The sequence below is a fragment of the Bacillus rossius genome, chromosome 1 (assembly GCF_032445375.1).
Source record: "Bacillus rossius redtenbacheri isolate Brsri chromosome 1, Brsri_v3, whole genome shotgun sequence".
Lineage (NCBI taxonomy): Eukaryota > Metazoa > Arthropoda > Insecta > Phasmatodea > Bacillidae > Bacillus > Bacillus rossius.
The window spans coordinates 369,633,745-369,650,523 of NC_086330.1; the positions used below are offsets into that span (position 1 = coordinate 369,633,745).

Here is a 16,779-nt window from a genome sequence, read left to right on the forward strand (position 1 = left end):
GCAATGTTTCAGGAACGGACATCTGTTCTCGTATCAGGCACAAACAGACTGGTAGAAAAACTTTGGTTATGTGTTTTACCACCACACCTAGTGTGGTCAATGACAGGCTAGCAATCACCTGATTGGTTGTGAACCTAAGAGGTTTTGTTATTGGCTGGTGTTCTGCTGCAAGGGTTTTGATTTGTAGAATGACTATCTCTTGTTTTTGCTGACTACAAATGCCTATTCCTTCAGTTTCCTTTTAATTGGGTTTTCTTCCGGTACGAGTGGAGTGGCTTGCTCTGCTAGTTTTTCTGATGTACATTCATCCGCAATCAAGTGAATTCTGATAAACACAATTCTGACATTGAAAACTGGTCTGTGGCTGGTTTTACTTTGATGATCATGGTTTTGATAATGTAATTGATTTGAAAACTGCATCAAACCCATGATTTGTTTCCTAATCTTCCTATTTTTGTCTGAGACGTCATGGACATACACAGTGGCGTAGCCAGGATTTGTGTATGGGGGGTGTTAAGAAGCATGCCCCCCCGCCCCCTCACCGTATTAAAGCGCGGGGTCCGGGAAAATTTGGATTTTAAGGTGTAAAATAGTGCCATTATAGCAGTTTTCGGTACTTAAATTTAAATATTGTAATGGTAAAATTTTTATTAATTTTAATATGAAATTTGTTTGAGTCATGAATAAGAAATTAATTAAAGATTTGGTGCTAAGGGGGGGGGGGGGTTGAACCTCTAACCCCCCCCTTCCCGGCTACGCCCCTGGACATACAGAATAACCAACGTGCCAATTGGTTTTTTTGGCAGTTTCTTGTAGAATGGTGTGGTTTTTGTTGGTTGTCATGTGCTGTTTTATGATGCCAGGTGGGTAACTATTTGCTAAGAGTTCATCTCTCAAGTGATTATGTTCATTAGCGACTGATTTCATGTCAGAACTAATTATTTTTGATTGGTTGATCAAAGTGTGAATTATGCCAGTTTTAGCGCTTTTTGGATGGTTGGAATTCAAGTTCAGGCATTGGCCTGTATGTGTTGGTTTCCTGTGAACTTTAGTGATGATTTTTCCATTTTCCTTGGAGAACAGACCATCTGTCCAAATTTGGTAGAGAAAATTGGAGGGCCAATTTGCAAATTTCACCCGAGTGTCTTGTACAACTACCCTTTTTAATTTATCAATTTTTTATTTAAATATATTCAAACAGTTAAAAACATATTATTTTATTGGATAATGAAAATATGTAATGTATCATCTGTTAATAAATGAAAAGAAGAGAAGTTAAAAAAGCAGAGTAAATAATTACTTGCTAGAATATCGTAAATTTTTTTTTTTTTTCGGAATCTAGCCTGATTATGTAATTTAACTGTTAAAACACATTTATTTTTTGTTTTAAGAAGTTTAATTTTGCAAGAAATATGAAAACATATAAATTTAAAAAAATCCTAGTGGGTATGAAACCTGAGCCTGCAGACTATCAGCCCATGCATTTTACCACTACACCACTCCGCTGACTTAACAATTGAAAAAATAAAATTGGTCAGATAGTATCTTTGTTAGGTTAAATCTTTAATTGACGATTGTGGCAAAAAAAAACAAGTTATTGTTATGTATTCAAACCCTATACAGCTTCCAAATAAAATAACCCTAATCTTTACACAATGTTTAAAATGAACAGTTTTTTAAAAAAATGAAGATACTTTTATATTGCCATCACCTGTGGTCCTACGTCCAACACGTCAGGGTGAACTGAGTGTGGTGGATGCGAATTTATGCGAAGAGTGCCAGGCTAGTCTCCAGAGCTAAACACGAGAGAGGGGTAGGTCGTTGGCCGTGTGTGGTGCTCTAAGTTCGAGGCTGCAATAGTATGGGTCCTATTATAACTATTATTGCGGCACTCCCCTATACAGCTTAAGATGCTGTTGCCTAACTTGTATAATGAGGTGAAAAAATAAAAAAATAATTAAAACTGTGTGATCGATAAACTTTAAACACATGCATTTATCAGGACGCTACACAGCCGCGTTGGCAGATCATACACTATAAAACAGTGTTACCATAAACACTTGTGATCTGATTCTGCGGCAGTCTCTTTAACCATGCGTCCCACGGACAGTGCGCCAGACACCACTATAACTGGTCAGTCCCGTGGAGTGAGTTCTACATATCAATAGCTGTATAGAATGATAGTGCAGACAGTGGGTGTGTGTACGACACAATTACACACAGATCTCGGGGTGGAAGTCGGCCAGTGCCGTACGTAAGCAAATTGCGCACGGGAGGGTCTATCGGCAGTTGAACAGTAGCCGGACAAATTTGATCTCTTACTGTGAAATGGTTCGAAGTCGCGATGGTGAGCATAGACCAAGTCTTCTGCTTAATTACTAACGGAACAGAACAACACGATCAAAGTTGCAACATTGAAGGCTGTTCTGTGACAGAAACCGCGTGTGCTCCAGACTGCCGGTGATGGGATAGGGGCGGGAGCATCCTCTTGCACCAATTCCATACAAACAAAACTTAACTATTCTTACATAGACTTACGGACTAAGAGTCTTACAGCATTCCTTTATAATAAATGGTATTAAACATTAATTTAACCTATATGTGATTATTTATGTTATGAATAATTATTGCCTGCTATAGTCAAACGGAAGATTGCTCGCCACGTACTTACACTATTTCACTTAATATATACCTACTTTAACTCCCCCCATCAAATAGTGTTGAAGGCAGTACCCACAAATAATGAGAGTTGATTTACTATAATGCCCTGAAGGGGCTACACACCTTAACAAAGCACTTCCCTTTGTGGAGTTTTTACCAGATTCAATTTATATAGATACATTCTTGATGAGGGGGAGGGGGGAGTTTGACTGAGCCCTCCCTACCGTCGACCAACTGCCCTGCGCGGACATAATGCAAAGGTGTGTGCCGCCATCAGAGTCCGTTATTAGCGGGTTGGGGATCGGGATTAGTGACTATAGGAGGTACGACTTCAATGCGAAACTCTCATTTAATTCAATGTTAATGAAGGGGATACCTATTACTAGCGGCGTAAGTTTTCAGTCCCCCGCGAGCTTTAATAAGCCAATGGAGAATTAAGGTAAGTTGCAAGACCTATCTACGTATATGACCGTGTGTTTGACAGGTCGTTCCTTCCGAGCCATGTGCAGAAGTGCGCGACCCGAACGAGTGCAGTGTAGTGTAAAGTGTATCCCTGAACATAGCGCCGCAGTGACTGTGTAACACTTCGTATGAAAGATTCATTACTCAGTCGAATACCATGCCTTAAAACAGCTGATAAATTCATCATGCAAGACGAACTTTCTTCTCCTTAATGTCTAGCGAAGCTCTCCTTTCCTTGCGATCGTGAGTGAGCATTCCGCAACCTACATAAAAACTGTCCCAATGTCTGTACATCACTTCGAATTAAAGATTCTTTATTCAGTCTATTACACTGTTTTGGAAAATATGAGAAGCTGTATCATGCAAGACGAACTTCCTTCTCCTTGATATTTAACGAAGACCTCCTACTCTTGCGTTCGTGAGTGAGGATCACTGCATAAAAACATTTGTACAACTCATTGAATAAAAGATTATTTACTGAATCGATTACATTGTTTTGAGACAGCTAAGATACGCTATCATACAAGACAAACTTCCTTCTCTTTGATGTCTAGCGATTAGCGAAGCACTCTTTCTTTTGTGATCGTGAGTGAGGATCACAAATCCCATATTAAAAAAAATTATAATACTTACCTCATCGCAAAATGGAACGACATCTTTTGGCAAGAATGGAAACTACTTGCAACAAGTTTTTTGTATGAGATAAGTTAACTCTCAAAACTTTCAAAGATTAGTTCTATGGTAGAGATGCTTATTGCCAACATTGTCATTTATGCACTAAATAAGCTCGAGTGAGCAATGCTCCTGGAAGTGATCTAGCAATAACTTAATTATTTATTTGCATCCGACAAACAAATGTTCTTTTTACGAACATTATTTTATAAATTAATTATTTTCAAATCAATTCAATTCACAAGAAGGATAATAAATGAGCAGTTAGATATCACAGGCCATGGTTAAACAAAACAAATAAGTTTTCTTTTATTACGTTCTAGTGGCGTGCTGATTTAGAAAAAAGAAAAAAAAAGAGATATCTTATTGGAGTCATATTTTACAGTCACTGATCACAGCTAAATTTGGTCATTTCAGGATGTGTCGATTCAAGCTGGGTCACGGGAGAAAAAAAAACCCGTCGTCTTTCATCTGATGCCTCGTCAACGTGACGTCACACTTTTATTTTTCACATAAATGATAAGCATGTATTTCTTCATAAAGTATTACTTGCTACCCGTGAGAAATTACGTATAACATTTTTAGCTTGATTCAATAATAAAGCTAAATAAATTTATTTAATTAAACATTTCTTTCTTTACATAAAACGATACAATTCTACGTTTACCCAATTAGGGTGTAGAGTTGTAAAAAAAGAATTGAAATGAACTTATAAAATAATTTACAATGGGCTGTTTTCAAAAGTAGGACTATCGACTTAAACGTCGCGCATGCGCCACGTGCGGAAATTTCACTGCCATTGCGCCGCAGGCATTTTTTTTTTTTTTTTTTTTTTTTTCGCTAGTCGAGGCGGACCGCGGTGGTGGCGGGCGCGTTAGTGAAGTTTGTGCGGGCATCGAAATATACGAGTTTAAGTAACAGCTTCCGAATGGATTTTAACAGCGATGTAATGAGTGAGATTAAGCATGAACACCGTATTTTAGAAGCTATTGATCAATTACGAAGGCGAAAAGCGCGACCAGACGCTGATAGAATATGTAGTTATTTACAGCGAAGGTTCGCCGTGTGTCCTGCGGATGCGATTATAGATTTACAACGGCTGGTAGATGCAGACATCGTCGTAAAAGTTGAATACAAGGGTAATACGAGCTACAGAAATGCTGCGAAGTGGTCGCGATACGCGATGTACAGTAAAAGTAGGGAAGAAAATCAAGGCGTGAACCAAAGCCTGAGCAGTCTAGTGAGTAGCGGTATCGCAGAATTAATTGTTCAGGAGCCTGATTACCTGGATTTTGGAGTGCCGAGACAAGAACTAAAGAAATTTCTACATGAAAAAGACAGAACTTTATTTTCAGAGCAACATTTCGACATAATAGTTCAGCGCGAGGTTGGTTCGGGCAATCTAGTGATTCTTGAAAATGGTAACTATTCGTTGGCGGACCATCCTATCCCAACCAGTCCGTCGGCTAGTAATTCAAACGGAAATGAGTTGAAAATGCTTAGAATAGATTCGCCTTGCTCTTCTGATCACCATTCCGAGGACGAGTATGTTTCCAAAGAAGACGAGGCCGACTCTAACTTAAATTCAACTTACTTTGTAAACAGCAAAAAAAAAGAAGATGCGAAAACACACGATAGCTCGCCTGACGGTGCTAGTTCACCGAAAGATGTCCCTGCGTCTGGATTTCGTGTTGGCGTTCGACGAAAGGTAAGTGCGCATTTGGGTGACCAATGTATCTACAGGAGGAACAAAAATAGTTTTTAGGTTTCGTGTTTGCAGTGTTGTTTGATCATATTTGTGCGTCTTTTCCAGCGTGCGAAGAAAGTGTTTGACCCGTCTGACAACAACATTCCAACTCGCAAACGAGGGCGTCCGGTAGGAAGCTCCAGCTCGAAGCTTGCAAATCAAAACAAAGGTGCAGTTGGAGGCGTGTGTTACCTGTGTCGCCACCAGGCGCGCAACCGGCGCGGCCAGAACGAGAAGTTGTTGTGGTGCCGGGGCTGCACCCACAAAGGTACTCTTCAGCAAACAAATGTTCCGGTAATACAGTATTTACAGTTTTAGTGTTCGGAAGAATAAATGAAGCTTTGCCAGTTGGTGTTTTAAATGGTGAAATAAATTTTCCATTTTCTTTTTTAGGTTAAGGGTTGTGGGAAAATCAAGTAGATATTTTTGGCAAATTTTTTGCTATAAAAAGTACTGGAATCACTCACTAAAATTTATAAACTAGTATTTGTTCTTGTTATTTTCAGTGTCCATAAAATTTGGCAGTGAATTTAATCAGATGTCTAATAGAACATTGAGTTCCATTCTTGATTCAGATGATTAATTTGTGCATAATGTTTAAGTTGCAGTTGTAAAGTTTGAATATGTTTAACTTAATAATGCAGTATAATTAAGGTAATTAATTTATCTGTTGTAGAAGTGTCGGTTTGATTGTGTTGACAGTTCACCCGTCGTGTGCAAACTTGAACGAATCTGCGCCACCAGCGAACTGGCTGTGCTCTCGTTGCAAGACTTGCAGCATTTGTTCTGGGACTTCAGAATCTGTAAGCATTTTGGTATTCAATGAATAATAGGCTAGTACCTTCAGATAAGTCATTTGTGAAATATTTGTATGTTTCGTTAAGACACCTGCTAAAAAATATATATACACACACACACATATATATATGTATACCTTTTTATATACAAAATAGAAACTCATAACAACCTGGTCAAAACAAAGTAGCTAGTTTGAATACAGTGACGACATCCATCGTGCCTTCCTCTGTCACCAAGGTTGTTACCGCAACAGACGCGCTCCGCTGTCGCCATGCAGCAGTCGAGGGAACCTAGTTGCCGCATCTTGTACACGGACGATTGTCACTTGTCTGCACACATACACTGGGCCACTGCACTAACAGCACTCGCTCACTCCCAGTGCACACAGACAAATGGGACAGCGATGGGCAACAGCGACCTTAGCAACTGAGGAAGACACGACGGATGTCGTCAACAGCATGTGACTTGCTTTCCTAATACAGTATAAGCTATTTAATCTGGCAACGTTCGGAACCACGCGACGGCAGTGCGGTATTAGTGATTTTGATGGATTATCAAATTTCAATATACTTATAATGGGAATACCAAAGAAATATTAGTGAATAATATACAAATTTAATGTGCACATGATACATATGAGTAATAACTCATTTAATATTATGCTGTTGAAATATTTACTATGATCATTTAGTGGTGTCCTATTGCAATGGACGATTGGTTAGTGAAATGTTAATTAATTTAAATACAGTTCTTCTGTATAAATTGAAACTTTAGGAGCGAATAGCGACCTTGTCGCTTAAGCCAGCCCCACACGATACCCATTCTGTAACATTTTTGATACCTATTTTCTGTTGTCACACCTGCTCTCGTGTAGGTAATATTTCAGCACCCTTTCAAAGGGTCTGGCTCTGGGTATACACCCTTTAGTCATAGAGAAACCAAATTATTCACAGTTTAATGCCATGTTTTACTATACATTTTTCATAAATAAGTCAAACTTATGTTAATATATTTCTGAATATTATTAAATGAAATGTTTTTGATTTAAATTATATTATTCAGCACGTTTATATAATACGTACTAAAACAAACGAAAACTGGGCGGTACCGTACTTCACTGCAATGACTTGGTGTTATTTGGCTTCTTGTTTTATTTTTTCATTTTTGGTATACATTTAGTTCAGGTTCACAAGTGATTTTAAACAGAGTAACTGAACGCACAAGTGTCTCATGCCGCGTCGAGAAAGTACGCATGTGTTGCTGGGTGAAAGGCGCTAGGCGTGTCGCCGTTCCGTTACGCTTCGTGATACACAAACCGCGCGGCAACCCGTCACGCAACCCTCGACCTGTGCTGCGACACACGACGCACGGCGGCGACACACCTACTGCACTTTGAGGAGAACCTTGCTTGTAATGTATGTGAGTGTGAGAGATTTTAGAAACAAATTATTTAATTATGCGTTATCGTGCATGAAAATGGTAGAACCTACTTTTTTAATATTTTTTTTTATAAAGGAATTGTTTTATTCCAATATTTGTTATCTCACTATTCAAGTAATAATAATATTCACTGCGTGTGACATTGAATATTATAAATTAATTATAACTGAAATGATTTATGCTCAGAGAAACCAAAGTAGCACACTTTTTTTTTTGCCTTGATTCATCATATATTAATCAAAATAAGCAAAACATCTGTGGTATATCAGACATTTAAAAAAAAAAAAAAATAGGTACCCTGGAATTTTAAAATATATTCTGCATACTAATATAATAATGTTGTAGACTCAGAAAGTGACCATTGCCCTACTTGGGTGCAATAAAACAGACTGGCCACGCTGTGTTCTGGACAAGCAGTGCCAGGGCCAGGCTTGTCGTTCGTCGCTGCTCAGCCAATGGCTACTTCCCGCGATAGGCCACCATCTACTGATTCTTAGCGCCCGCGACATGCCTGGCGTTCCTCGTGGAGAGAGTGATTTGACGTGACATTTTCATGGTCGTGGGTTGTGGCCTGGCCCTGCGACTTGCAGTTACAAGTCGCGACGGCGAAACGCGACAGTAAATATTCCCCATCCCTATTCTGAACATAAAATACCACAGAAGGACATATTAAAAATAAATTTGTTTAAAAAAAACTGAATATAGTCACAGAGTGACAATTAATATTTAGCTAATCCATTTTTAGAGGATACATAATGGGAAAAAAACAAAAGAAAAAAAAAACATTTTATTAATCATTGTTATCAAGAAAAAATATGTTCAATCAATTCTCATGCTATTTCTTACATTTGCAATGGAATATAGTGTGTCTGAATCTTCTGAAAAATGAGTAGCGAGCACCTCAATCGGTTGGATTACAGAATTTACAGATCCAAAGTCATGGCAATTTAAAGTGCTTTTATGTATTTGCATTAATTTTCTGTAATTATAGTGTTATTTGTCCAGAAAAATGAGAATTATAAAATTTCAGACTGATAGTCAAGTTCTTTGTATTAATAAACAAAAATACTTATTGATGAACACAATAAAGAAACTACATAAATGCCAAGCCAATTGGATACTACTGATGATTTAGGAGTGTAAGGTTTTGGCAAAATTTTAGTTTTATATTTGCATTACCAAACCAGATTGCAAAATTAAAATTCACTGGCCAAAAATCTGTCATTTTCTTCGGCACATTTCTGCGATGATTCTGAGATAGCGTTACCGCAAGACCCCAACTACACCCTAGGTTTCCCTGCCACACAACCAATATGACAGATGTGCATGAAAAAAAATAAAGGTTGGCATTGTGATAAAAAAAAAAGTTTCTATGAATTAGTTGTCGTACTTAGTTAAAATTTAGATGCAGTACGACATTATTGACTATAGCTAACTTACAAATCTTATACTGTTTCGTAAAGTTGTACTGGGGCAGACAGCAAACATATGGAACCGAGCGTGTGTGTTTGCAGGGGGGCATGATTGTGTTGTGGGAGACTGCGAACACCTGGCTACAAGAGAGAGTGTTTGCAGGGGGGCATGATTGTGTTGTGGGAGACTGCAAACACCTGGCTACAAGAGAGTGTGTTTGCAGGGGGGCATGATTGTGTTGTGGGAGACTGCAAACACCTGGCTACAAGAGAGTGTGTTTGCAGGGGGGCATGGTTGTGTTGTAGGAGACTGAGACCACCTGGCTACAAGAGTGTGTGTTTGCAGGGGGGCATGGTGGTGTTGTGGGAGACTGCCCTGGCTACAACAGTGTGTGTTTGCAGGGGGGCATGGTGGTGTTGTGGGAGACTGCGAACACCTGGCTACAAGAGAGTGTGTTTGCAGGAGGGCATGGTGGTGTTGTGGGAGACTGCGAACACCTGGCTACAAGAGTGTGTGTTTGCAGGGGGGCATGGTGGTGTTGTGGGAGACTGCGACCACCTGGCTACAAGAGTGTGTGTTTTCAGGGGGGCATGGTGGTGTTGTGGGCGACTGCGAACACCTGGCTACAACAGTGTGTGTTTGCAGGGGGGCATGGTTGTGTTGTGGGAGACTGCGACCACCTGGATACAAGAGAGTATGTTTGCAGGGGGGCATGGTGGTGTTGTGGGAGACTGCGAACACCTGGCTACAAGAGAGTGTGTTTGCAGGGGGGCATGGTGGTGTTGTGGGAGACTGCGAACACCTGGCTACAAGAGAGAGTGTTTGCAGGGGGGCATGATTGTGTTGTGGGAGACTGCAAACACCTGGCTACAAGAGAGTGTGTTTGCAGGGGGGCATGGTTGTGTTGTAGGAGACTGAGACCACCTGGCTACAAGAGTGTGTGTTTGCAGGGGGGCATGGTTGTGTTGTGGGAGACTGCGAACACCTGGCTACAAGAGTGTGTGTTTGCAGGGGGGCATGGTGGTGTTGTGGGAGACTGCGAACACCTGGCTACAAGAGAGTGTGTTTGCAGGGGGGCATGGTTGTGTTGTGGGAGACTGCAAACACCTGGCTACAAGAGAGTGTGTTTGCAGGGGGGCATGGTTGTGTTGTAGGAGACTGAGACCACCTGGCTACAAGAGTGTGTGTTTGCAGGGGGGCATGGTGGTGTTGTGGGAGACTGCCCTGGCTACAACAGTGTGTGTTTGCAGGGGGGCATGGTGGTGTTGTGGGAGACTGCAAACACCTGGCTACAAGAGAGTGTGTTTGCAGGAGGGCATGGTGGTGTTGTGGGAGACTGCGAACACCTGGCTACAAGAGTGTGTGTTTGCAGGGGGGCATGGTGGTGTTGTGGGAGACTGCGACCACCTGGCTACAAGAGTGTGTGTTTTCAGGGGGGCATGGTGGTGTTGTGGGCGACTGCGAACACCTGGCTACAACAGTGTGTGTTTGCAGGGGGGCATGGTTGTGTTGTGGGAGACTGCGACCACCTGGATACAAGAGAGTATGTTTGCAGGGGGGCATGGTGGTGTTGTGGGAGACTGCGAACACCTGGCTACAAGAGAGTGTGTTTGCAGGGGGGCATGGTGGTGTTGTGGGAGACTGCGAACACCTGGCTACAAGAGAGAGTGTTTGCAGGGGGGCATGATTGTGTTGTGGGAGACTGCAAACACCTGGCTACAAGAGAGTGTGTTTGCAGGGGGGCATGGTTGTGTTGTAGGAGACTGAGACCACCTGGCTACAAGAGTGTGTGTTTGCAGGGGGGCATGGTTGTGTTGTGGGAGACTGCGAACACCTGGCTACAAGAGTGTGTGTTTGCAGGGGGGCATGGTGGTGTTGTGGGAGACTGCGAACACCTGGCTACAAGAGAGTGTGTTTGCAGGGGGGCATGGTGGTGTTGTGGGAGACTGCGAACACCTGGCTACAAGAGAGAGTGTTTGCAGGGGGGCATGATTGTGTTGTGGGAGACTGCGAACACCTGGCTACAAGAGAGAGTGTTTGCAGGGGGGCATGATTGTGTTGTGGGAGACTGCAAACACCTGGCTACAAGAGAGTGTGTTTGCAGGGGGGCATGGTGGTGTTGTGGGAGACTGCCCTGGCTACAACAGTGTGTGTTTGCAGGGGGGCATGGTGGTGTTGTGGGAGACTGCGAACACCTGGCTACAAGAGTGTGTGTTTGCAGGGGGGCATGGTGGTGTTGTGGGAGACTGCCCTGGCTACAACAGTGTGTGTTTGCAGGGGGGCATGGTGGTGTTGTGGGAGACTGCCCTGGCTACAACAGTGTGTGTTTGCAGGGGGGCATGGTGGTGTTGTGGGAGACTGCGAACACCTGGCTACAAGAGAGTGTGTTTGCAGGGGGGCATGGTGGTGTTGTGGGAGACTGCGAACACCTGGCTACAAGAGAGAGTGTTTGCAGGGGGGCATGATTGTGTTGTGGGAGACGGCAAACACCTGGCTACAAGAGAGTGTGTTTGCAGGGGGGCATGGTTGTGTTGTAGGAGACTGAGACCACCTGGCTACAAGAGTGTGTGTTTGCAGGGGGGCATGGTGGTGTTGTGGGAGACTGCCCTGGCTACAACAGTGTGTGTTTGCAGGGGGGCATGGTGGTGTTGTGGGAGACTGCGAACACCTGGCTACATGAGTGTGTGCATAGAGTAAATAAAGTACTAGTACAGAGTGGACACTCAATGCTATTGCAGTTCTACATTTTTTTTTATTCAGAAATGCTCTAGTTGCTATACAAAAACGCAAACTTGATAAACATTAAAACGAAGTTGCAATGGCTTAAAACCGAGATAAAGTACCTTCTGGAGTAAGACTTACGTTTCAAATTATAAATAAATTTTAATTTAAATACATAATTATTCTTTTAAAGTACAATTTGCAGTTAATATGCTTAAAACACTAATTTGAATAGTAGGGAAATTTGCAGCTTCAACTGAATGTTGGCGAGCTTGTGACTTTTTTCATGCATGCATTAATATTTATAAAAATATTAATTTTTTTTCCCTTATAAGCAAATCATTTAACTAAACATCGGTAAACGTAACATAAAATGATTTAGGAGAGCAATATTTTTAAAACAATAAGTAAATTTCTTACCTTCGGGACAGTGTTTGCCTTAACCTCATTTCGGTTAAAAATGTTTTGTTTACGTATCATAACATTTGTTAAAATGCATATATGTAACATATTTTCGGATTATATTAAATTGCTGCATTTTTTTATGTCCAAGAAACAATTTCTGTTCTAGTAGAATTACGTTGATTGAAGTTAAAGTTAGGATTTTCGTAGGTACCTACCAAAATGCATTACAAATTGCAAACAAAACTAATGCATAAAAAAACGTGCAGAAGTATTATATCATTAACACAGGCAACGTGTATTTCTGGCAAATTTAACTGCCTAAGTTGTACAATTTTCCCACAAAAACTGAAATGAAGCGGTTACCAATGGCATCTAATTCTTTATGGATTAGGTGAAAGTACAAATAATTCTCGTATCTTCACTTCTTGAAGACAGGTGTATAGCAATTGTTAAGGAAAAAAACCTTAATTTCAACATAAAAATTTAAAAGACACTTCATTTTATCGCAACCCTCACCTCGGTAATTGTTCCGTATCACGTATCTAAGTTTATCCCTTGATCCTGTTGGCATGTTCATGTATGATTTATCCGGTGGCACATGATGCTTGCTGTTTTAATTAATGTTAAAACAGCAAGAATCATTACCACAGGATCATGCCATTAGTATCAAGGGATAGACTTGGATACACAATACAACATTTTTACCCACACCTCCCTCTCGACCTAAAAATAAAATTCATACAAAACATTTAGACTAATTAAAGTACATAAGTAGCAAGTTTGAGCAGAATTTGAGACTCATTGACATTTAGAACAGTACCTAGGTATTAATGTATTGTGTGCTTGTCCTCAAAGTGCGACTACACACTGCCTAAAAAGAGGAAATTCTGTAGGGCATGAAAACAATATGCTCATCACTATTTAATTACACAAAACTTTTATTTTGTTTCGTTTTAATAATTCACACATACCTAGTTTCGTCAAGCGGAAACTTAAAGTAAAGTTAATTATTATTATCTCTTCTCTTGTACCAGTAGTTAACACAACACGTAGCCGAATCAGGCATGTTTCATAACAGTCAACAGTGATTTATAAAGTAGTTCATGAAATCATTGATATTATTTAACGAGATTACTATTTCAACATGATTGAAACAAAATTTCCTTAGAATTTTTTTTATTAAATCTAATTAAACGCAGACGCCATTAATCATGGTGTTGTTTGATAAACAAGTGGTTCAACATGCCAATGAAAATTTGTTTATTTTCTTTTAAGTAAATATATTATTTTCATTTCAACAATACCAATTTATGCCATAAATTTGATAAAATGTTAAAACAAATGTAATATTTATTTAATCAACGTGGTATTTTGATTATAATTTTCGTGCTCAGATGTTGGATAAAACCGTATAGCAACTAGAAAAATGTGATTGCCTTACCCTATGAAGTGTCCCCCCCCTCCCCCTGAGTGTGTGTTTGCAGGGGGGCATGGTGGTGTTGTGGGAGACTGCGACCACCTGGCTACAAGAGTGTGTGTTTGCAGGGGGGCATGGTGGTGTTGTGGGAGACTGCCCTGGCTACAAGAGTGTGTGTTTGCAGGGGGGCATGGTGGTGTTGTGGGAGACTGCCCTGGCTACAACAGTGTGTGTTTGCAGGGGGGCATGGTGGTGTTGTGGGAGACTGCGAACACCTGGCTACAAGAGTGTGTGTTTGCAGGGGGGCATGGTGGTGTTGTGGGAGACTGCCAACACCTGGCTACAAGAGTGTGTGTTTGCAGGGGGGCATGGTGGTGTTGTGGGAGACTGCCCTGGCTACAACAGTGTGTGTTTGCAGGGGGGCATGGTGGTGTTGTGGGAGACTGCGAACACCTGGCTACAAGAGTGTGTGTTTGCAGGGGGGCATGGTGGTGTTGTGGGAGACTGCCCTGGCTACAACAGTGTGTGTTTGCAGGGGGGCATGGTGGTGTTGTGGGAGACTGCGAACACCTGGCTACAAGAGAGAGTGTTTGCAGGGGGGCATGGTGGTGTTGTGGGAGACTGCCCTGGCTACAACAGTGTGTGTTTGCAGGGGGGCATGGTGGTGTTGTGGGAGACTGCGAACACCTGGCTACAAGAGTGTGTGTTTGCAGGGGGGCATGGTGGTGTTGTGGGAGACTGCGAACACCTGGCTACAAGAGTGTGTGTTTGCAGGGGGGCATGGTGGTGTTGTGGGAGACTGCCCTGGCTACAACAGTGTGTGTTTGCAGGGGGGCATGGTGGTGTTGTGGGAGACTGCGAACACCTGGCTACAAGAGTGTGTGTTTGCAGGGGGGCATGGTGGTGTTGTGGGAGACTGCGAACACCTGGCTACAAGAGTGTATGTTTGCAGGGGGGCATGGTGGTGTTGTGGGAGACTGCCCTGGCTACAACAGTGTGTGTTTGCAGGGGGGCATGGTGGTGTTGTGGGAGACTGCGAACACCTGGCTACAAGAGAGAGTGTTTGCAGGGGGGCATGGTGGTGTTGTGGGAGACTGCCCTGGCTACAACAGTGTGTGTTTGCAGGGGGGCATGGTGGTGTTGTGGGAGACTGCGAACACCTGGCTACAAGAGTGTGTGTTTGCAGGGGGGCATGGTGGTGTTGTGGGAGACTGCGAACACCTGGCTACAAGAGTGTGTGTTTGCAGGGGGGCATGGTGGTGTTGTGGGAGACTGCCCTGGCTACAACAGTGTGTGTTTGCAGGGGGGCATGGTGGTGTTGTGGGAGACTGCGAACACCTGGCTACAAGAGTGTGTGTTTGCAGGGGGGCATGGTGGTGTTGTGGGAGACTGCGACCACCTGGCTACAAGAGTGTGTGTTTTCAGGGGGGCATGGTGGTGTTGTGGGAGACTGCCCTGGCTACAACAGTGTGTGTTTGCAGGGGGGCATGGTGGTGTTGTGGGAGACTGCGACCACCTGGCTACAAGAGTGTGTGTTTGCAGGGGGGCATGGTGGTGTTGTGGGAGACTGCCCTGGCTACAAGAGTGTGTGTTTGCAGGGGGGCATGGTGGTGTTGTGGGAGACTGCCCTGGCTACAACAGTGTGTGTTTGCAGGGGGGCATGGTGGTGTTGTGGGAGACTGCGAACACCTGGCTACAAGAGTGTGTGTTTGCAGGGGGGCATGGTGGTGTTGTGGGAGACTGCCAACACCTGGCTACAAGAGTGTGTGTTTGCAGGGGGGCATGGTGGTGTTGTGGGAGACTGCCCTGGCTACAACAGTGTGTGTTTGCAGGGGGGCATGGTGGTGTTGTGGGAGACTGCGAACACCTGGCTACAAGAGTGTGTGTTTGCAGGGGGGCATGGTGGTGTTGTGGGAGACTGCCCTGGCTACAACAGTGTGTGTTTGCAGGGGGGCATGGTGGTGTGCTGTGGTTGCGACGAGGGATTCCACTTGAGCTGCCATTCGCCGCCGCTGCCAGAACAGGTCACCATCGCCAAGTGGTTTTGTTCCGGCTGCTCAACCGCCTTCTTCAAGCAGAAGACTGAAGCAGGTTTGCACTCCCATTCCAAACCTTCACTCTTTTCTACCACTTTTCAAACGTATGATAATGACCATAGTCTCTAACACACTCCTTTCTGTGGAAGACCTGTTTAGAGATGTTTTTTATCTGAATGACTTATTAGCTGAACAAAAATATTGCAAACAACAAACTTTAACAGAAAATCATAGTAACATCTGGCATTCGTTTGAAACTAATATTTTCAAATAATAATAATAATAATTTTTTTTATAAATATTTGAATAAAATACTGATATGTTGAACACAGTTAAAAATTATTGGCTTGATTAACTTTTTCTAAGTTGACTATATTGTTTTGTACTAAAGCAAAATGTGTGTGATTAAATAAATTTAAATCTGACTTAAGTATTTAAAATACAAAGTGTTTAACTGAGGGATTCAGCGAAGGTAAAGTTTATAAGGCATCACATGATTGTATACTTATGCATTCTACATTTATGCATAGGCTTCTCTCTTTATTAAAAAAATATATATATTTGAAGTTGACCTAACAACTTAGGTATTGTTTTATTTTTGACTTTTTAGTATGTTGTTGATAAGAGTATCTTCCTGCCTTGCAAAAACTTTGGTTTGGTTTTTTATATACATTAAAAGGTTCACTATTTATCTTAATTCACTTAATCTCTTGTGTTGTAGGACGTGTTTATAGCTTGGTCATATCAATGTTTCTTTATGAATGTGGTTCACAAACCTTTTCTGCATTTAGTTTAAAATGTCATCCAAGGAAATATATATCATAGCATTCAATGTGAGATGTACTGGACAGAATGGTTTCTGGTGGCCATCATCGATAAGCACGCACGCAGGTCTGGTTCGACCAAGCCTCTTCATGCATTCATGAGCATGTATTCCATCTTCAGGTTTTTCAAATCCCAATGTAATTTTAGATATAATAACAATAATGCAACAAAGCGATATAAAT

At 42.0% G+C, this 16,779-nt stretch overlaps 2 protein-coding genes across 2 annotated transcripts in view; both read left to right on the top strand.

The window, feature by feature from the left end:
• The first annotated feature begins 4,640 nt into the window (after positions 1-4,640).
• On the top strand, positions 4,641-5,860 carry LOC134528426 (uncharacterized). Its single transcript, XM_063362031.1, has 2 exons — positions 4,641-5,503; positions 5,609-5,860. The coding sequence occupies exons 1-2, from the start codon at positions 4,724-4,726 to the stop codon at positions 5,858-5,860; spliced, it is 1,032 nt and encodes a 343-aa protein (XP_063218101.1). The 5' UTR covers positions 4,641-4,723.
• LOC134528427 (sterile alpha motif domain-containing protein 13) overlaps positions 5,748-16,779 on the top strand; it is a 31,001-nt gene continuing 19,969 nt past the window's right edge. The window contains exons 1-3 of the mRNA XM_063362032.1: positions 5,748-5,905; positions 6,245-6,345; positions 15,686-15,827. Of these exons, the coding sequence (XP_063218102.1) occupies positions 15,692-15,827 (136 nt within the window). The 5' untranslated portion in view covers positions 5,748-5,905; positions 6,245-6,345; positions 15,686-15,691. The remainder of the gene's footprint in view (positions 5,906-6,244; positions 6,346-15,685; positions 15,828-16,779) is intronic.